The sequence below is a fragment of the Halichoerus grypus genome, chromosome 6 (genome assembly GCF_964656455.1).
Source record: "Halichoerus grypus chromosome 6, mHalGry1.hap1.1, whole genome shotgun sequence".
NCBI classification, from domain to species: domain Eukaryota; kingdom Metazoa; phylum Chordata; class Mammalia; order Carnivora; family Phocidae; genus Halichoerus; species Halichoerus grypus.
This window is the reverse complement of record NC_135717.1, coordinates 56,892,258-56,915,775: the sequence shown is the minus strand read 5'-3', so window position 1 is coordinate 56,915,775 and position 23,518 is coordinate 56,892,258. Positions and strand designations below refer to the sequence as shown.

Here is a 23,518-nt window from a genome sequence, read left to right as displayed (position 1 = left end):
AGACCTCTTTAACACCATCTGAGTCCCGCTGGGGACCTCAGTTAAGGAACTTCTGCCCAGGAGCAATCCCTCGATAAAGGCAAGGATGAGCTGATAGTGTGGTACCTGTGTGAGATACGGAACCTCCAAAGTATTGCACAATGTACAGGAAGCTTTATCTAAGGCAACATTTTTAATGCAAAAATGAATTCTTAATTATTAAAGTGAGAAAAAGATATTTAGAGACCTAATTCTCAGTAACAGAACCTTTGTTGAATTCTGACTTGAATCAATGCTACAGGGGAAGATCTGGGGAAATTATACAATCACCTAGTGTTTTAGCATCTTATCTTTTCCAAATAGATGGAGGGTTTAAAGAATTTCTCTACTAATCATATTGTTTATTTTCAGAGTAAAGTTAAGTACAAAGTAAATAGATAAATAAGTCACACTTAAAAGAAAATTGACATTTACCAAGATCACCAAAATACACATATATTAAAAATAGACCTTGTCTTTGATGTTTATTTCACATTATCTAAGTACATCCAGTTATGCAAATTTACATTTTTATTTCACATCTTTTGTTCCTGATATACATATAACAGGACAAAGAACACATATGCAAGATTCAGCCTGGAAAACCCTGCTCAGAGAAAACAAGATTCTCAGCTGCCTCATTCTTTCTGCATGTGTACAAATACAATTCTAAATAACTGAAGTAAAAATCAAGATTGGTAAGAGAAAACAGTGACTAAATTTTCATGCCACCTGAGGTTATTTGTACTTGATTTTTAAAACAGTCTTCTGATTACCGAATTACAATTCAATAGGTAACATTTCTTTGGGAGCTCCTTAAACTATTTCAGGACGCTTAGGTCTTTGGGGTTCTTCTAACCTGCATGTGGTCGATGCTGGCTACACACCAGTGATGCTGAAATTTTAAGTTGGCATTCTTGTGCTGTGTGTTCACCTAAGCTATTTTTTTCAAGTGGTAGTCAGTATCCTTATCCCTCTTCTATGAAAATCCCTTGCCAGATAGAACATGAGCAATTATTTCTTCAATTAGGCAAAGAAAAAGGACAGGCCAGTTCACTACAGTACTAATTTTAAAGGAAACAATCACATTGCATTAAAGACCTTAACATTTTAGTTACAATGTTATGAGATTCAAATATATCTAAATCACATTAGGATACTAGATGCCTGCGTGTTCATTCTGTTCAATGTTGCCCACGAGATCTTTCGTATCACTCATTCCTGGACTTGATCTGCTATTAAAATAGAGAGTGTTTTCAAAAGTGTTCTCTTGAGGTAAGTGCACACGTCTTTTCTTATAAAAGAAATACGCCGCGAGGCCAGCACCCGCTATGATCAGGAGGACCACCATGACAACGACTCCTGCCAGGCTGGAAGAAGGTTTGGAAGGACCCATCTTCCTTGGGTCAGCTAGAAATAAATAAAATAATGAGGAGAAAGGTGGAGGGAGGCAAAAGGTAGAATGCTATGGAGAACAAGACAACTTTCTTTTTTGAAAAGCTAAAATGCATGAATGTCCTTTCATTTCAAATGTTTTTTGACATTTGTCAGACAGAAATGAAGGACATGAAAACAGGAGTCCATGTGACATAGAGGATTGTTTTAGATGTTAAGATTATTGTTCAGTTGCAGGAATATTCCATCTGTTAGTTTTAAATCAATGTTTTTGTTGTTGTTGTGTTTTTTAAAGATGTATTTATTTATTTGAGAGAGAGAGAGAGAATGAGAGTGTGAGCGAGAGTGAGAGCAGGGGGAGGGGCAGAGAGAATCTCAAGCAGACTCTGCACTGAGCACGGAGCCCTGCACAGGGCTCGATCCCAGGACCTATGAGATCACAATCAAAGCCAAAACCAGGAGTCGGATGCTCAACCAACTGAGCCACCCAGGCACCCCAGTTAACATCAATGTTTTAAAATACGCACCCCTGTTTCAAAATAATTTAATGCTGCTTACAAATCCATCATATGAAGATAAATAGTAATAATAATGATGATAAAAAAAAGCAAGGGAGAAAATTAGGGAAAAGAGAAAATAAGAGTAGTAGCAAACTGAACTCATGAGTATAATCAGTTAACAAATAGCACCCAGGAGGTTAGTAAGGAGGTTGCAGGCAAACCATAAATCTGAGGGTTTTTTAGCTGCCAACAAAATTGGCAAAATAAGATCAGTTACCATCAGTTACCTGATTCAAGTTGTCTATAAAAATAAAATTTAAAACATTGCTTAAAAAAAAAGAAAAAAACCCCACAAGGATTCCAGAGAAATCTCTCCTGTCGTTTCCACAAGGCACCTCTGTAATGCAGCAATGTCTTCGATAGTATCTATGGTAAAAATACCAACCTGACTCCAAGGTCTGCTCTCTTAGAGCATTATTCAAGGGAGGTTGATGACATAATGACAAAGGCTAATGCAGCTCAAGCAATTCTACTGAGAATACAGGGGGTATAGGAAAGGATTATTACGGTTTTTAAAACAAGCAAATTGTATTGATATATTACTAAGAACTTAAAATTTCATAATGGTCTTACCTTTTGTGGTAATTAATGTATGAGTAGGTTCAGCATCAACAACTGTTTGTGAAATAAAAAAAAATTAAATGTTTATAAAAGCCCATAATAATTGCATGCAGATAGTGACTATTATTTGGTTCGCAGACACATGGAATCCTCCATATTTGGTTCATGGTGATATGATATATAGATGATAGATGATAGACAAATAGAATCTAGAAGACCTATGTACGTGTGTATGTATGTAACTATCGATCCATCCATCCATCCACCCATCCTGTATCAGCATCCTATAGCTGTAGGGAGAGTTTGAATACAAAGACAATTCTGAAAATACAGTCCACTGAGTTGCATCCGACCCACTGACACTGACCCTCAAAATCTAACCAATCTATCCAAAAATAACGTATTCTAGGCTGTTTTGAAATTGGCCCACGGAAGCCTAAGGTACCACAAGGCGTTTGAATGAAAAGTAAAACAAGACTCCCACACTGCACCAAAGTGTCTCAAAGAGAGTTTTAAAAGACTGAAGAACTACACAATTCCAAAATAATAAAATCTACTGAGATAGAGTGTTAACTTCTCTAATTCCTATATTTAAATCCATTATTTAATTAATAATTTTATCTCTTGGGAAGCATATTATGTGAAGTAGATTGGCATAAAATATTATTAAAGTCTAGAGAGTACTACATGGTGGGCATGGAACACCATTAATTCCTCCAATCCTTGTCTTTACATGATCTGCTACTTAATCTCAGACGGAGATTTAATTGGTCTTACATGATTTATTCCATAGTAAATTCTGATTCCTCTCCAGAATCTTAATACCTTCTGGTTTGGTGGAGATGACAAACTTTACCCCCTTTTCCTTTTATGCCGTAAGGCTTTATAAGCTGACTCTTCAAACCACCTGCAACTCCACAGTCCATATGCCTGGGTATCCCATCATAAATGTATTGATATACCTAAATCATTATGGCAGCTACACAGACAGAGTTTGCTCCCACAGAGCTGCAGACAACAACTAATCACTAGGGATTCTTCACTTACTCAGGGAGAGAGCTTGCATGAGACCTGTAACCACATTATAATCCCACGTGTGACCCCTTAATATTTGAAAGAAACAATGGCCTGTGAACATAGGTACTGCAAGGAAAATTCTTACTTTTTGGTCTTTTACAAATATATCCTTTGTAGGAAGAACAGTGAATATTATTCCAAAATCCAGAAGATGCGGATAAAGCTACACAATCATTTCGTTCACCAGAGGGATCTCCTGTGTTCCAGTTGACAAAGGAGACTGGATTGTTGTTTACCCACAGCCACTTTCCTGATGATCAAATGAAGTCAGTAAAAAGAGAAGTTAAGAATTACCCACCTTCAAATAAAATCAACCTATTCATGCAGAATTTCTAAGCATATTATTTTATACTATAATCAATAGTTGTTTACAACCAGACTTTTAGTATGCAAGATTACAATGACCAATTATTGCAGGGAAAAAAACTGAAAAGAATATGTTTCTTATATAGCTTTAGTTGAAAACTGATTCCTAATTAGTACAAATACATATGCTTATCCTTCCCTAATTTTTTTTTTCTGGCAAAAGATAGAAATTATTTTTTAAAGCTTCTTAAACTAACTTAGCTACACAACACTCCTTTAATCAATAGCCTTCAAGATAGCATAATATGTGAGTCATTTAAAATTTCAGTTCTTATTTTAAATGAAAATATAAGTTTGAATTTTCAAACTCTTCACAAATTAATCATTATTTAAGGCAAGACTTTCTGGAACAGAAAACTTGTTTTGCACAGAGCCTTTTGAAATATTTGTGATTAAATAATTGTTCTGCAAATTTACCTTCAACATTTCTGAACAATCCTATCCAAAAATTGGTTTTGCTTTGAAGTGGTTCTACTCGATAGGACAGAAAACTTGATTCAGCAGCACTTTCAATGGAAACCAAAGAGGAGCCTGCAAAGTATGAAGAAACAATGTGATGGAACTACATTTAAGTAACTAAAAATATTTTTATAATGATAGCATTGATAGCAAGAGCAATAAAAATCACCCCAACATCTCCACTTAAGGTGAAGAATTTCAAAGAGTAGACATTTGACTTCTCAAAATTTCAGTTTCCCTTCTGAAAATATGATTGGGGGGAGCACCTGGGTGGCTCAGTCGGTTAAGCAGCCAACTCTTGATTTTGGCTCAAGTCATGATCTCAGGGTCATGAGGTCGGGCCCTGCATTGGGCTCTGCTCTAGGCGTGGAGCCTGCTTAAGATTCTCTCTCTCCCTCTCCCTTTGCCCCTCCCCTGCTCATGCTCTCTTAAAAGAAAAAAGATTTTTTTTAAGCATAATTTTTGTATAAGCACTGGATGAGCTGTGGCAAGACATGCAAAGACCAGTAGGACAATGTGTCTTTTTTTTTTTTTAACTCTGCTTTAATGTTTCACAGGCACTTGAAGCTCAACATGTACAAAACAAACTCATAAAATTTTTGCCTAGAAATCTTATTTCTCCTTAGCTGTTTACATATCAGCAAGCAGCTGATATGGCCTGTGAATATAGGTACTGCAAGGAAAATTCTTACTTCTTGATCCTTTACAAATATATCCTTTCCACTCACTCAAGCGCGAACATGAGAGTCATTCTTGACTTCCACCCTTTCTAGTGCCTATGCCCAAATTCTGTTGTGATTTTACTGTTTCAATAGTTGTCACATCTGTCTGCTTCTCCCTGTTTCTACTACCTCTACCTTAAGAATGGGCACTAGCATCTCACACTCAAATTATCGCACTAGCTCTTGTGGTAGACAGAATCTAAGATGGTTCACTTTGATCCCTGCCTCCTGATATATAAGCATTTATGTAATATCCTCCTCTTGAGTGTGGGTTTGGGTATAGCAATGTGTGTGTGTGTGTGTGTGTGTGTGTGTGTGTGAATTTTTTAAATTTGAGTACAGTTGACACACAATGTTACATTAGTTTCAGGTGTACAAATTAGTGACGTGACAAGTTTATATATTATGCTATATTCACCACAAGTACAGTTACCATCTGTCCCATTACATCACTATTATAATATCACTGCATTCCTTTTGCTCTTTCATTCCCTTTACTTACTCATTCCATAACTCGAGGCCTGTATCTCTCTCTCTCTCACCGTCACCCATTTTGCCCAACCTTCTACCTCCCTCCCTCTGGCAACCATCAGTTTGTTCTCTGTATTTAGAGTTCTGATTCTGCTTTTTATTATTTTTTTTAGATTCCATCTGTGAGTGGAATCATATGGTATTTGTTTGACTTATTTCACTTGGCAAAATACCCTCTAGGTCCATCCGTGCTGTTTAAAAAAAAGCACAATCTCATCCTTTTTTATGGCTGTGTAATATTCCATTGTGTGTGTGTGTGTGTGTGTGTGTGTGTGTGTGTGTGTATATATATATATATATATATATATATATATATATATATACATACTACATTTTCCTTATCCACTTGTCTATTGATAGACAGGTTGCTTCCGTGTCTTGGCTATTATAAATAATGCTGCAATAAACATAGGGGTGCATATATCTTTTTGAGGTAGTGTTTTTGTTTTCTCTGGGTAAATACCCAATAGTGGAATTATTGGATGATATGATATTCTATTTTTAATTTTTTGAGGAATTTCCATACCGTTTTCCACAGTGGCTGCACCAATTTTCATGCCCAACAGTCTGTGAGGGTTCCTTTTTCTCCACATCCTCACCAACACTTGTTATTTCTTTTCTTTTTGATTTTAGCCATTCTGACAGGTGTGAGATGATACCTCATTGTGGCTTTGATTTCTATTTCCCTAATGATTAATGATGTTGAGCATCTTTTCATATGTCTGTTGGCCATCTGGATGTCTTCTTTGGAAAAATGTCTATTCAAGTCATCACAGAGTATGTCTTAACAAGGTTATGGTTCAGGAGATAGCATAGATAGAAGGATGGGTTAGAAGAGAAAATATGTATGATATGTAATTAACATGTCAAATGAGGGGAAGATTTGTTTTAGGTGGAGCAACTAAAGGGGAGCATGGAGAAAATAGAATTTAAGATATTAAGAAGCATAGGATTTCAAGTGGAAAGAATAGAAAATAATTCCAAGAAGAGAAGGAATGAGAGAGGAGACAGAGAGGGAAGCATAGAGCTTCTTCAAGAACATGGCACACATGGGGTGGCTGGGTGATAGACATTGGGGAGGGTATGTGCTATGGTGAGCGCTATGAATTGTGTAAGACTGTTGAATCACAGACCTGTACCTCTGAAACAAATAATACATTATATGTTAAAAAAAAAAAAAAGAAGAAGAAGAAGATAGCAGGAGGGGAAGAATGAAGGGGGTGGAAATCGGAGGGGGAGACGAACCGTGAGAGACTATGGACTCTGAAAAACAAACTGAGGGTTCTAGAGGGGAAGGTGGTAGGGGGATGGGTTAGCTTGGTGATGGGCATTAAAGAGGGCACGTACTGCATGGAGCACTGGGTGTTATACGCAAACAATGAATCATGCTCACTATAAAACTAATGATGTAATGTATGGTGTTTAACATAACATAAAAAAAAAGAACATGGCACACAGATACATGGATTCCTCCATATTTGGTTTATGATGATAGGATATAGACAAATGATGGATAGATAGATCTATCTACTGGGAGGAACTTAGAGTGTTAATAGATGGCTCAGTTTGGCTGGAATACTATGGTCAACAGGTGAAAAAAAAGACTTGGGTTAGGCCTCTCTGCAGATGGAAAGAGATTGGTATTTAAGGTAGTGATAAAGAACACTTAGTTTCTTCAGGCAGCAGGATTAATTATTAATCCTGCTGTTAGGTATAGGACTGTACAAAGTAAAAAGAGAGAGGAAAACTGAAAGACTGGTTAGATTACTATGGCATCAACATCTCACATTACATTAGGGTTGATTCAGTGTCAGCATTAGAGTTTATAGTAAATATCTATAGCTTTATAAGAATAACAACTAATATATTTTAAGCACTTTATGCCAGACATTTCACATTGTGCTTTACAAGTATGGTCTCACTAGAAATTTACAACCACCTTCTTAAATGAGCACTACCATTACCTCACTTTATAATAGATAAAGACCCAAAAGTACAGAGGGTAATTTGTCAAGATCCAGTGATGGGCTGAGTCATAGCATGATCCAGGCGTTCTGAATCTCAAAACCCTACACTTAACCATATGCCTGCATCCCATGTTACTGGGTCCTGGATGATCCCCTTGATGATTGTTTTTATTGCATGATTACATATTCCACCATTTAACAGATTTCAAAGATAATAACCGTTTCAAAATATTTGTGACATGTTTTGATAAATGAGAATCATTCATCTTATTTATAGGAAAACATAGTCACCTAAAGTTGAAAACAAAGTTTCTCCATATTCATTGCAAGTTTTTAAAAAAAACACTTAGCAACATGAAGAGGAAAAATATTTTTTAATTAAAAAATTCCAAAGCAGACTTTGGTGACACCATAAGGAATGGCAGAATAACTATCCATGAAAATCCTGTCCTCTACAAAAGCAGTAAGAACACTGACAAATTTCAGAACCCTAAAAATTAATCAACAGGTTGTAACAATCCAGGAAGTATTTATTTAAAAAATAGTCAGTCTTTGGATGAAGAGTGAGCTTCATGGTTTTTTGACTTGCTCTAATTTCATTGCCTTATCCTCAGCTTTCGGTTTACCTTAAAAACAAACAGCACCCAAATCACAGTGAAAACCAGCAGCCTAGAAGCCACCAGAATAGTCGGAATGGGGTCGGAGCTCTTTCAAAGTCCCAATTCAATGAATTTCCATTATTTTATCTCTCTGAGAGTTCAGTGGAAAGTCTCACTTGCAAAGCTTGGCTTTATTTGTCCTAATTCAGAACTCAACTGTGTCAATAGCCTTCTTTCTGAGGGCATTTTTCAAAAACTTTCAGTGGCAATTGTCTAACATCATAGATGCCTGAGGTAGGGATAACAGGTGAGGAAAAGAGGATAACAAAGAAAAAAAGCTTAAAAGGAAAAATGGGAATAAGCGGTCCATAGTGAGCTCCAAAAACCTTCAATCCATTCTTGGGAATCTAGAAGGCCACAGACAGGCACTGGGGCATGTACACAGCCGGGACCACATGCATGCTTATGAAAAATCTGAGGGACTCCTAAGCTCTCACCCCTGGCTGACCTTGAGGGTCTGCACAAACAGGAAGCGAGGACTAAGGCAGAGTTTTAAACTACTTGAATGAACGTGGAAGGCAGTATCTTCAGGCAGAGTCCCTCAGGAAAACCTGGGAGACTTATTGGTTCTAGGCATTTAAGGAAATCTGTTCCCAATCATTAGCTGACCACTAAGCTAGCAGTGACTGCAGTGACCACACATGAAAAAGAATACAAGCTTTACAGAATTAGTGAAGGAAAATCACTAAACCAGAAAAAAACAACAAACAGCAACAATGGCATACTCTGTGGAATGGAAAGAATCTCATTTCCAGAGTTGCCCATCATATTATTTAAAATGTCCAGTTTTCAACAAAAAATTACAGAAAATGCAAAAAACAAGAACATATGGCCCATACCAAGAAACAAAACAGTCAATACCAACTGTTCCTGAGAAAGCCACACCTTCGATTTACCAAAGACCAAATCAGCTATGTTAAAGAAATAAAGGAAAACATGTATAAAGAATGAAAAAAAAGTATGTAATGCCTCACCAAATAGAGAATATTAAGAGAGAGATAGAAATTATTTCTTAAAATTCTGGAGTTGAAAATTACAATAATTGAAAGGAACAATTTACTAGAGCAGCCTAAGAGCTGATATGATTAAGCAAAAGAAATAACCAAAAAAACCCATGAAAACAGGTAAATTGAAATTATCCAGTCTGAATAATGGGGGGGGGAAAAAGAAAATTTACAGAGCCTCAGAGATTTGTGGGATATTATCAAGTGTATCAAAATATACATAATGGGTATCTGAGAAGGAAAAGACAGAGAAAGAAGCAAAAAGAACACTTGAAGAAATAATAGCCAAAAATTCTGAAATTTGATGAAAAACATTAATGTATACATCTAGGAAACTCCACATCTATCCAAGCTCCAAGTAAGACAATTGCAAGGAAATTCACATCACAAACTGTCAAAAGATAGAGATTCTTAAAATCAGCAAGAGAGAGGTAACTCATCATGTACAAGAGATCCTCAAAAAAACTAACACTGATTTCTCAACAGAAAACATGGAGGCCAGAGGGCAGTGCACAAGATACTAAAAAAGGTTGGAAAAAAAATGATTGTTGACCAACAACTTTCTATCCAGCAAAACTATCCTTCAAAAGTGAGGGAAATTTTAAGACATTCTAGATAAACAAAAATGGAGAGAAATTGTCACAAGCAGATTTACTCTATAAAAATTCTAAAGAGAGTTCTTAAGGCTAAAATGAGACGATACTTGACAGAAACTCAAATCCACAGGAAGATATAAAAAGCACTAATAAAGGTACCTACCTAAGTAAAAATAAAAGACAGTATTAATTTATTTTTTGTTTATAACTCATTTTTAAAACATGATTTAAAGATTAACTACATAAAGTTAATAATTATAAGTCTGTACTGGTGGGCATACAATATATAAAATGTGTTTGTATGACAATAACACACAAAGGATTGTGGAGGGAATAGAGTTATATAAGTGCAAAAGTTTCATATACTATTAAAATTAAATTCATATTAATCTGAACCAGATTATTTCATATTAAAATGGCAATTATCAACCCCAGGGCAACCACTAAGAAAATAAACTATACCTAGTAAATAAATAACAAGGAAATTAAAATGTACACTAGAGATTATCTATTTAACGTGAAAGAAAGTAGAAATGGAGAAATAGAGGAACCAAAAGACACAAGACATACAGAAAATAAATAAAATGGCAGATAAAAATCCTACCTTATCAATAATTACATTACATGTAAATGGATTAACCACTCCAATCAAAAAACAGATTGGCAGAATAAATTTAAAAATTAAAATAAGTAAATAAAAATAAAAATTTAAAGTATCTAACTATATGCCATCTATAAAATACACACTTGAGATTCAAAGACACAAAAAGATTGAAAGTAAGAGCATGGAAAGAGATACACCATGCAAATAGTAACTTAAAAAAAAGTTGAAGGCCTAAGATGAAAGAATCATTCATCTTATTTATAGGAAAACATAGTCACCTAAAGTTGAAAACAAAGTTTCTCCATATTCATTGCAAGTTTTTAAAAAAAACACTTAGCAACATGAAGAGGAAAAATATTTTTTATTAAAAAATTCCAAGGTAGGTACCTTTATCAGCTATACTGATATTGGACAAAATAAACTTTTAAACAAAAATTGTTGCTAGAGGGCGCCTGGGTGGCTCAGTTGGTTAAGCGACTGCCTTCGGCTCAGGTCATGATCCTGGAGTCCCGGGATTGAGTCCCGCATCGGGCTCCCTGCTCGGCAGGGAGTCTGCTTCTCCCTCTGACCCTCCTCCCTCTCATGCTCTCTGTCTCTCATTCTCTCTCTCTCAAATAAATAAATAAAAAATCTTAAAAAAAAAAAATATTGTTGCTAGAGACAAATAAGGACATTTATAATGATTCAAGTTTCAACTCATTAAGAAGATATAACAATTATAGACATATATATGTAATATACATACATATACGTACGTATATGTATATATATATACGTATACACATATACGTATGTAATATACATATATGTATGTATATTACATATATATGTCTATAATTGTTATAGATATGTTATATATATAGATGTTATAGATATGTTATATATATACCTGTTATATATATAGATATGTTATATATTGATATCTATATAAGGATAGGTTATATATATCTGTTACAAATAGGTTATATATATATACACATACACCATGTATATACCTTATATATATATATATACACCTTACACCATATATATATATATATATATACACACACACACACACACACACACCCCTTACAATAAAGTTCCCAAATAAATGAACCAAAAACAGGCAAAGAGACTTCACTTGACTCAGAATTTAAAGCCAAAACTAATAGCAAGGGACTAAGATGGCAAAATAGGAGGTTCCTGAAACTCCCTCTTTCATAGACACACCAATGAACAGCTACACATGGAGCAACTACCTCAGAGAACTCAGAAACAAGCTGAGTTACTCTGACATGTAGGGTGACTGAGAATATCTCTACTTCTAAAGGAGTAGGAAAGGCTGAGACATACTTTCTCTATAAACCCTATCTCCAGTAGACCACCACACAATCAGGAGGGAATACCCAACTCCCAGCTTTTCCCTGAAGAGAGAAGGGTTTGGACCATACCTCTAGCACTCCAAGTTTTAGGGCTCCCACCTAAGGGACAGGCCACCAAACCATCTCGCTCTGAAAACCAATGGGGTTTGCAGCCAAAAGACCCACAGGACTACAGAAAACAAAGAAATAGTTCTTAATGGGCACGTGAGAATTCACTACAGCTATCTCCCCAGGACTCAGCTAAGAGGAAACAGGAAAAATGCCCATTTTTTCAGCCTTTTCTTGGAGAGGGACTGACTGCATACTTTACAACCCACTGCCCTGTGGTCCAGCTGCTAATTTACATGCATCTATGAGCAAGGTGTGATTTTCCACGGAGCCTGGGGTACCTGGGGGGGGTACTTCCACCACCTTTTTTCCCTGGCTTGCCACAATGACAAAAGCAGGTCACCAATATTTCTCTGGAAGGAGCATGTACACACACCTGGCTTATATACTTTCCTAGCTGCCACTTGAGGGTCCAGCTTCTAATCAGCCTGCATTTATATGCTGACTGTGATTTTCTCCTTTGGAACATCATAGGGCCCTTGCACACCCTCAACTACTGGGAGCCACTAAAAAACAAAGATGGCAGCTTAGACCATCACAAAGTTTTGAGAGACAAACAGGAGGTTGGGTTGGGTTAATTGATGAGGTTCATCTCCTACATGACACCAGACTTTCAAAACTGGGAGAGGTGTTTGTTTTATCCAGTGTGCAGAAACCAACACAGAGAGTCCAGGAAAATGAAGAAAAGGAGAAATATGTTGCAAACAAAAGAACAAGATAAATCTCCAAACAGATCTTAATGAAACAGAGATGACGATTTATCTGACAGAGTTCAAAATAACAGTTATAAAGATGCTCATTTAGGTCAAGAAAGCAATGTGCAAACAAAGTGAAAATTTCAACACACAGAGAGAAAGAATCAAAAAGTACCAAACAGAAACCACAGGGCTAAAGAATAAATGAACTGAAACATACAAGAGTGGGTGGAATTCAATGGCAGACCAGATAAAGTGGAAGCAAGAAACAATGGCCTCCAAGAAGGGCCAGTCAAATATACCCAGAAGAGCAAAAAGAAGAAAACAGGTGGCAAGTTCCTTGTCATTGTTCTTGGGGATAATTTTTTTTTTTTTTGACACCAAAAGCAAAAGCAACAAAAACAAAAATAAATAAGTGGGACTGCAACAAACTAAAAAGCTTCTGCACAACCAAGGAAACCATCAACAAAATGAAAAGGCAGTATTTGCAAACTGCATATCCTAATAGAGGTTTAAGATCTAAAATGTACAAGGAACTTACACAATTCAATAGCAAAAAAACAAATGACCCAATTAAAAAATAGGCAAATAGAACTAAATAGACATTTTTTTTCCCAAAGAAGACTTAAAAATGGCTAACAGGTACATGAAAAATTCTCAACGTCACTAATCATCAAGAAAATACAAATCAAAACCACGATGAGATGAGGCATCACTTCACACCTGTTAGACTGGCTATTACCAAAAAGACAAGATAAATCCTAGCAAGAATGTAGAGAGAAGAGACCCCTTGTACACTATTGGTGGGAATCTAAACTGATACAGCTCCTATGGAAAACAGCATGAAGGTTCCTCAAGAAATTAAAGAGAACTATCATATGATCCAGCAGTCCCACTTCTGGGTATATATATCCAAAGGCGATGAAATCATTTCTCAAAGATATCTCTCTACTTCCATGTTCACTGCAGCATTATTCACAATAGCCAAGGTACAAAAACAACCTAAGTGTCCATCACAGATGGATGCATAAAGAAAATGTAGTGTGTATATATATATTTGTGACATATATATTTATTTATTTGTGACAACACTGACTAACCATACCATTCTGAGGAAACAAGCCAGACAGAGACAGATGAACTCTCCATAGTATCACTTATATGTAAAATTAAAAAAAAAGAGAGAGAAAGAATGGTGGTTGCCAGGGACTGTGGGGTAGGGGGGAGGGAGATGCTGGTGAAAGGGTACAATGTTTAAGTTATAAGATGAATAAGGTTTTAGGATCGAATGGATAACATGGTGACTATAGCTGATAATGCTATATTTAAAATTGAGATTTGCCCAGAGAGTAGAACTTAAGTGTTCTCATCAGAAAAGAATAAAAAAGGGTATATATGTGATATGATGGATGTGTTAATTAACTTGATGGTGAGAATCCCTTCACAATCAAATTATCACAGTGTACACTTTAAATGTCTTATAATTTTATTTATCCATTATACCTCAATAGAACTGAAGGGGGAAAAAGCCTAAAAGTAAAAAGAAAAGGTCAAAACTCAAGGTTGACTTTTGAATGAATTTGAAGGAAATGAGAATATAGCTCTTGTATATATATCACTGTTGGATAGAGAACACTGACTTAGGGCCACCTGGGTGGCTCAGTTGGTTAAGTGACTACTTTCGGCTCAGGTCATGATCCCAGGGTCCTGGGATCAAGCCCTGCATCAGGCTCCCTGCTCCAAGGGAAGCCTCCTTCTCCCTCTCCCACTCCCCCTGCTTGTGTTCCCTCTCTTGCTTGTCTCTCTGTCAAATAAATAAATAAAATCTTAAAAAAAAAAAAACCACTGACTTAGAAGACAATCAAAATGTAGTAAAAGAATAATTCAGTAATTTTTTAAGTGGGATTTAATTAAGTGGATTTTTAAATGCATTCTGAAAAATTAACTTTAACATTTTTATTTTGAGAGGAAAATTATCCATCTATGTCATGTCTGAGTTTTGTCTTGTTTTTCTTCACAGATAAGATAACCTGAGCTAAATGCTTTTCTATTAATGGTAAAGCAAAATGGCCCCTGGGCACTGTGGAACCCAAGCTAATAGTGAGAAGAGGGGAACACAACACTTTGGACAACTGAGAATGACAATCCTAACCATTTCGAAGATTAGGGCAGAAAGTCCGAAAGACTTGTTCCACAAATGATTACTTTCTACTGTAATTCTTGAAAATTTTGAGGCTACAGTGTTATCAATTACATTGGGGGGGGACATGATGTTGCCCGTTCTATTACAATATAAATTATGGAGAAAAATAAGTATCTTTACATTCCATATGATTTTAATGTACAGTGTTACTAGTATCATGGTAGTCCAGAATAGATGATGATGGGATTTCCTTACAGTTAAGGTGGCACTTACCCATTCGGAGGCATTCTAGAGAGGCTTGACCCCAGTTTCTTGTGTATGAAGACTCAATATAGTAGCAGTGACCATGGAAAGGAATCCATGCTGTGTGTTCTGACTCTGGGCATCTGCCGGGCAGCTGTGGGGGTTCAGTGGCAGGGATTTCTGTTAATAAAAAGACATTTAAAATAAAATAAAACCTGAAGTTTCGCAATATGATATAGTAGCAGCTAAGGAAAATTTTATCGCCAATCATTATTTTTAAGAAGTTCTGATGGATCATTTGGATCTGCCATTTTTGTTATTGGGTGTTCTTTGTACTTTATCTTTTTGTTGTCATTTTAAATATATTTCAATAGACTGTATTCTGGTAGATTAGAAATAAATCACAGTCATACTGAAGAAGGCAGATCTATAAATACTTATAAAGATGTTAGGTCCCTTAAAAAGATCACCTAAAAACAATTTGCAAAGGAAGCCCCCCTTCAAGACACTCTTTTCTGAAATCCTAACCCCTATTAATGCTTGTTAGCTATGACTGATGTCTATGATAGAACTAAATGGGACAGTTAAAACTCTAGGACTGTATCCCTGTCCCCTTCTAGAACTATAGTCTAGGAAAGCTAAAACCATAATATCACTGATTCTGATTAATCTATATGCATTCTGATAAAAATTATTTTGATACAGATGTGCTGTTGATATAAAAGGTAATCATAATTTCCTGACAAATCTGACATCAGAGATGCAGAGGATAATCTCAATAATAAAAACTCAAAAATCTAAAAAATGCAAATAAACTCTAGCACTGAAGAAAATTTTCTATCTCCATTATTGGATGGAGATAGAATTGGATTATTTGGATTATTTGGATCTATTTTATTTGGATCTATATATATTTGTTTGGATCTATATATATTTGTTATTATTTGGATCTATATATACTTGTTTATTACCAAGTCAGTCTTTTGTTCAGTGAAGGGATATGTTTTATTATCTTATTCTTAAGACCTCCAAGACATGTTACTGTTTAATAATACCAGTAGTGGTATGTATTGGCTAATTGAGAAAATTTCAAATCCCTTGATTGTCTTTTTTTGTATTCAATTACCATCTGATCTTTTGCAGAGAAAATAAAAACTTTCATTGCAAGATGCTGTCTTCCAGTAGCCATCAGGATCCAGATAAACGCATGCTGATTTCAGTCTGGGCTCATCAGCAGCCCAGTTAGTGTACCTCATCCTCCATTTGTCAGTCCAAGCATACTCATTATTGGTCTGCAAGGACAAAAGCAACCATTAACATGGAGTCTTGTCTCATTTAGAAAACACCAAAAGAACCTAGTGAGGAGTAAAAGTATATTTAAGACTGTGATTTGACAAACGATCTTCAACATTTGGGAACAAAAAGGACATTTTATAAATCATTTCTACCAACTTAAATTCAGGAAATGTCACCTTTCTTTAAGAGAGACTCTTGGAGTTCCCCATAACTACATCCTTGAAAGGTAATTTGAAAAACACAGACTTAAAGAAACCTATGTCTTATTCTATGAAACTTTTTCGTCACAGGTTTTCAGTGTAAAATACAAATTTTGTCTTCAGAACAAATAAAATATGTATTATATTATCACTGAAATGATAATAAAAATTAAGTAGTTTTCATTGAACTTATAGACCTTGGAGAGAAACACTAATCTCTTCTGATCTTCTCATTGTTTAGCTTTTGAAAAAGTGCACATGCAAATGACAGGTGAGGTCAGCTGGACAGGTGACAGGAGACTAGGTGGCTTGCTTTCCAGTAAGGTGGTCTTTCAACAAATCATGATAGTAATTTTTACACAGCTGATTTTTTAATCAATTTACACACTTACTTTCTTATTACATTTAGTAGAATGAATTTATGATCACATAAAAATTAGTTAATAACATCAAAAATATTACTTATCAATAATATCCATTAACAGCCTAAGAGAGATTTTACAAGTAATGCTTAAAAAACATGATATGATACATAGTATTAATGAGATAAATGAATTTCAAAATAATTCAAATAGTCCCCATTTTAACTGCATTATTTAACTTACCTAGCCAATTACCAAAGATTTAATGACAAATTCAAAAGCATGTGCTATCCCAAGTTAGGATTTTGTAGTATTCTACCACGTTTAATCGCATAATGCTTACATAGTCATTAATTCCACAGATATAAGAAAGATAATACTACTGTTTTAATTACAAATGTTGGTATAGTGGAAAAGCTACTTAATCTTTCCAAAAATAAATAAAAGCCTATTTTAAACTCATGAGAGAATTGTGACCATGTCTACAAGAAGAAAACGAGTGAACTATCAAGCAAATTAATCACTAAAAATAGAGTCAATATAGACATAAAAATGTCTTGCCTAAGTTTAATCACAGAAATCATCGTGGAACCACTTACTTTTAAATGTTCACTTCCTTACTCAGGAATTACTCTGTGCATGAAGTGTACCTTTTGACCTCTGCAGCACAACATTAGAAGCTCAATCAAATCTGACACCAACTACTTTCCAGTTCTATCTCCTTCTGCCTTTTTCTCTCTTAGTGGTACTCTTTCTTTATGTTCCACCATCCCAGATGACATCTATAAAGCCCGCTTTCTCTGAGAAGCCTTCTCGGCCTTCTTCCCTGACTCAACCCATCTCTTTTCTCTCCTCTTGTTAGCACTTTTATATACCTCTCTTTGACATTTTCAATCTTGTCTCTTAGTTACTTGCAGATATCTCTATTTCTTCTATTAGGAAGTTTGCTGCCTGGCTAGCTAAATAGATGGAGGATAGATGGATCACAGGGCATCAGAGAAGACTCATTATAGGTATATTTTGGCAACTTCATCACCACTCTTAGTTCTGTGCCCCCCACCCCCTCCCCCCACCCCAATTCTCTGCCAACCTGCCTTTTTCTTTTATGGAACACAGAGAATTGACTGCAGTGAAATTCTTCACACAACTTTAGGACTGATCACTCTAGAATGGCTTGCCACAAAAAAAGTAAAAAGTGTCCTCATGATCCAAGAACCATGCCCCTGATCTGTTTTCTTAATTCTGATGGCACAGTTGTAATTGGGACACTAGAGAGGAGTAAATTAATAAATAAAAATGTTTAGATGCAGAATCTAATTTTAATATTCAAAAGCAATATTAAAGTTAATATAAGCTATATAAATCTTAGTTTGATTTCTGACTCATATCACTAGCTTGTGAGATCCTTGAAGGCATTGGATCCTTGCAAGATTGGGTCTAGTTCACCTTCACATCATTCACATTGCCCAGCACAGTGTCTTACATATAACAAACGTCCAACAGAATGAACAGAAAGAGAATCATGTTTAATCACAATGTATCAATCATGTCAAGTCACACATATTTCCAGCATCTTACCAAGTTACTGTTCAGGGCGATCCACACAGGTTCATTAAATTTTTGCATTTGCATCCATGCAAATGCATTACTATAGGGATCTAGAATGCTAGCAATAAGGGAACTGTGAAGCTTGCAATACTTCTCTGCTTCATTCCACTCTAACTTTAATTTCATGAGTGAATAGTTACTTTCACCATATTTAATAAAGCCATCTGTTGGAATTGTTGTTGGAGGATTAGGCAAGGAAGAGTCTGGAACAAAAAGATTCATTTTCATTAGCATTCTCAATAAACATACTTTGAGTGTTAATGGTACACTTTACTACCATATCTCATACATTATAAAAATAATCAGAATAGCATAAATCTAAACCATCGGGTGCTAAAAATATTTTCATGAGTCATTTCACACCAAAAAACAAAGCTCTGTTTTTTAATCAGTATGGCTGGTTGAATGAAATAATTTCCAAACTGTATTTAGACCATTAATACAGATATGTAATCAAGTTTCTAAACTAAAAAAATCCCAAAAACCAAAAAATGAAAAGAAAAAAAAAAAACCAAAAGGCTTGCAAATTCAATGAGATCTAGTATCTGAACAAAAGAAATGACACAGTTTAATCCCATCAATTAAAGAATATCTATCATTCTGTCATTACTAATCTTTATTTTACCACCTCAGTCATATTTCAAGGCCACCAACAGTCTTCCTCCCCCTCCTTCATCTGTTGTACCCTCTCCATGAATTTGCATCTCTTTGTATCTATTTGACTCTACTGTTAACTCACCTTCGAGAGCCTGCTTTAAGTTTTGGCATGAAGCCAGACACCAGTCCTGGGTTCATTTAACCCTTATCCCAGGATCAGGCTTTTCTCCTACTAATGATTGCCTATGCCTTTCAGCCAGGCCTCCCATATCTTGACCAAACTGACTCAGGGGCTGGAGCCTAAGACAGAGTCACTTTGGCTTTCTGAACTTCTTTCCTCAGTCTTCCAGTATGAGTTTCTAATGGCTGTTGTAGGCCCACCCATCCTTCGTGCCACTTACTGTCAACACCCCAAAAAAGAGTTTCTTTTTGTGTCCCTTAACGGATGTCCTAAAGTAAGAGGTTAGCAAATGACAGCCAGAGGGTGAAATCTGGCCTGTTGTTTTTGTAGCCAATGAGCCCAGAATGTCTTCTAAATGGCTGACCAAAAAAAAAAAAAAAAAAAAAAAAATCAAATAAGAATAATACTTTGTGACATGTAAACATTGTATGAAATTCAAATTTGTGTCCATAAATAAAATTTTATTGGAACACAGCCACGTTCACTTGTTTACGTGTTGTCTATGACTGCCTAGTATCATGTCAGAGTTGAGTAGTTGCAACAGAGAATGTGTATTTACAGCCTAAAATATCTACAATGGGTCTCTCTACAGAAAAAAATTGCCAACTCCTATTCTAGGGTTCTAGATGTCCTTGCTTACCAATTTTGTCTTGGTTAATTCTCAGACCTGTTCCACTATATATTGACCTAATCTACCATCTGCCTTGTTCTGTCACTATCCCAATGCCAAACGTGCTTTTGATTACGCCTAGTATGGTAATGACTTTATTTCAGCAAGGGCAGCTTCCCCTTTCTTCTACTGCTGCTGCCACCTTGTGTTGGTAGAAGAATATCATTAAACCAAGAGACCCCGACCAGCACCCTTCACATGGTACAGCTTGTAGACACTGAATTGTCTTACCATTTCCCAGCTTGGGGAGGTCTGGGTTTGTCTCAATACCCGTGGGAAATTTGGCGACCACTAAAAGTGGCAAATGAGGCTTGAGGTAAAGCTTTAAAAAAAGTTTCATGGAAGGCTATATGCAATTAGGAAACAGCTCATCTGTCCGACTGGTTTGTTTATTAAAACACTCATAAAACAATTATAAGGAAAAACTAAAATATTGAGGGGTTATTTTCAGGTGGTTGGATTGTAGGTAATTTTTCCCCTTCTTTATGCTTTTCTGCATTTTCTAAAACATCAACAAAGAACATGTGTTACATATTTTTTAAAATGGTAGGTTTATATATATATGAATATATATATAAATAAAAACATGAATGTATAGGTGAATGATGATAAATATTTTTATTTTTTAATAAGCTTTTACTAGGGGCAAATATTCTACCACTTATGTTTATAATAGGAAGAAAAAGATTTTCAAAGAGCTTGTGAGTCATCATTCACTCCTGGAAGGATACTCGCTCCTTTTACTCAAAACCTGGGCACAAATGGCATGTGTGCTTTCTGGTGGCCTAAGATTCTGCTGCCAGAGGACAGAGCATAGAGGGGAAAGCAACAGGTCCTGGACCAGCTTCTGAATTAATGAAAGCTTAGAATTTCTGCAGTACTTTTCAATCATCTGAAAATACCTCAAGTGATTTTCACTCATGGTCATGAGTTGACCTTAGTTCCCTGATTCCCTAGAAAGTGTAGAAAAATCGGTTTGATGCATTAGAACAAGTACCTTCTAATTCAAACTCTAAGAGCTGTTCTCAGAATGAGAGCAGCCCACCCCACTCTGCACCCTCCTCTCTAAACCACCTTTTAATTTCTGGCCCTCTTTTTGTGTAGCTAGACATTTGTATCCTTCTTTCGCTGGAGACTAAAGTACGTACAACCATAATCTGGACTCTCAGTAAATGTGCACATATTCTGTTTTATTTTTGTTTAACCATAGGGCTTCCTAAGATACAAAATGAAACACAAATCAGGTGTCTACATTTTTAGGGGCGCCTGGCTGGCTCAGTCGGTAGAACATGCGACTCTTGATCTCGGGGTTATGAGTTCAAGCCACATGTGGGGTATAGAGATTACTTAAAATTTTTAAGAAAAAAAGGATATCTACATTTTTAAAGGCAGAGAATACAGAACCAATGAGGTATATATGATGATTTGTGCCAAAGGTTCTCAAATTAGGCAAACAGAACCAAGTATTCTTACTGTGACATTTTAAAAAAGGTACAGGTAGGCAAATATCCTACATTTCTTATGAAGTTAGAAAAAGTTCCAACTTCAAGTGTAATCTGCACAAAATTTTTTGGTAACGGATGAAGGGGTACACTCATGAATAGTTTCTAGAAAATGTCACCCTTTTGCTCTTTCACAGAAGCACATGGATTGAGTTGAGAAACAATGTGCATGGGAATGGCCATTCTTTAAATAAAACTTTATGTTTTTAGAGCTGTTTAAGGTTTAGAGCAAAATTGAGAAGAAGGTCATTTTTTAAAATATATTAAATAACCCAGCTCTATGGGCAGGCAAGGTTTGGTAGAACTTACCAGAAAGTGTCTGGCATATGTAACCTCGTTTACTGTCACATGTGTCATCCATCCATTTTCCTGCATCCCTTGATTTCCCTCCAATAATAACCACACAGTCAGCCTGTACATTTGTGGAGAAAGGAAAATAAAAAGCAGTGTGAATCAATAATTGTTTAAATCTATTCATTAATAAGCCAAGAATATCCCTCATGCCTAACCACCAAATCTAAAGATCATCCTAATTCATTTACAGTCACTTTCAATTCATCCTTACTTTTCCATGCAACTGCTCACACTTTTCAAGGGAATCTCTCACACTGAACTCTTGCTATTTTTAATTAAAAATCAGATAGATTTGGGTAATTTTAGAGACAGGTCTGAGAAACTTTGCTATCAGAAATGGTATAAATCTCTACCAAAATTTAACAATCAAATGTTAGGAGAATACAATATCTTCTCCATATAAATTCTCATGATTCAAACCCCCAAACAGGTATCCTACTGTTAAAGAGAAATAAGTATAATCTATATTTTTTCATTGCTAATTTAATTTATACAAGTACCATTATGGATTCAGAGCAAATTGCTGGTGTGCAGCTAGAAAGTTTCACATGTTATTTGCAATCTTACAGGGAAGTACGCCAGGCTGGAAAGAGTTTTTTTATTTTTTGTTGTGAATATGTTTGCAATATCAAGCTTCCATAGGACAATCTATGAGCCAAAGCAAGTAAAGAAGTCAAGAAACCTGCCCCTGCCGAAGTTTTCATCCAGTGTCAGATGAAGATTTTGATTTATCATGTGTTGGGCTTCTTTAACCCATTGGTTCTAATAATTATAGCTCACACCTATAATATCTGACATTGTTCTAAGTACTATATACATATTAATTCCCGTAAACTCACATCCATCCTTAGTGGTTGGTCCTATGAGTATGCCCATTTCATAGATGAAAGATCTGAGGCGCAGTTTCATTGAGGCACAGGTTAACTTGCCCACGGTTACACAGCTAATAAATAAGAGTTAGGATTCAAACCCCAGGCATGCAGTCTCCTGGCATAGACCTTGGCCACTGTACTATCGTGCTTCTCAGCAAGTGAGGAATGCAAAGCATGCTGTGAGCAGGAGTGCTCCCCAGAAAGGGTTTCTTGTTGATAAAGAGCCACAAAAGAAGGGAAGATTGCATATTATCTTGAATGGACAGAACGACTGGAACTTCTCTCCCAGGCAGTAATGAAGAGCTAGGCCAGCACGCAATGATGCCGAGCAGAAAGATGGAAAGAATCCCAATCCTTAGCTTTGTCCCCCCATTCCCTGATCCATGGTTGCAATGCCTTTGCAACCTCCCTGCCTCCAGCCTCATTATCCCATGAACTTCAACTTCCGGGAACTCCCAATCCTACATTTAGATGCTCCACTCATTCCCATCTTCCTTCTTAGCTATTCTTATCTTCCATTACCCTTGCTTACAGTCTGTGCTCTACTCCAGAAAACCTGTAGAGAGCAAGCATGTTTCCACCACAAAATCCGTAAGAAAAGTTCTCTCACACTCTCTTTATCACACTGTATTTAATCCTCGTCATTTTTCAAGTCCTGAAATTGTAACAACACAGTATGTGTGTTTTGATTCCATTTTTGAGAAATAAACTATTTTTCATGCACTAAGAAAAAGTCTAGAAATAAATTCAACAAAAAATTAACAGTGTTTTTTCCCTGGATGGTGAGATAGCAGATTTTGCTTT

General features: G+C 36.0%; 1 protein-coding gene across 1 annotated transcript in view; it reads right to left on the bottom strand.

The window, feature by feature from the left end:
- Positions 1-475: 475 nt before the first annotated feature.
- MRC1 (mannose receptor C-type 1) overlaps positions 476-23,518 on the bottom strand; it is a 108,032-nt gene continuing 84,989 nt past the window's right edge. The window contains exons 23-30 of the mRNA XM_036097070.2: positions 21,798-21,900; positions 18,509-18,741; positions 16,199-16,364; positions 15,103-15,252; positions 4,395-4,508; positions 3,697-3,861; positions 2,547-2,588; positions 476-1,428 (exon numbers count right to left, since the gene is read on the bottom strand). Of these exons, the coding sequence (XP_035952963.2) occupies positions 1,178-1,428; positions 2,547-2,588; positions 3,697-3,861; positions 4,395-4,508; positions 15,103-15,252; positions 16,199-16,364; positions 18,509-18,741; positions 21,798-21,900 (1,224 nt within the window). The 3' untranslated portion in view covers positions 476-1,177. The remainder of the gene's footprint in view (positions 1,429-2,546; positions 2,589-3,696; positions 3,862-4,394; positions 4,509-15,102; positions 15,253-16,198; positions 16,365-18,508; positions 18,742-21,797; positions 21,901-23,518) is intronic.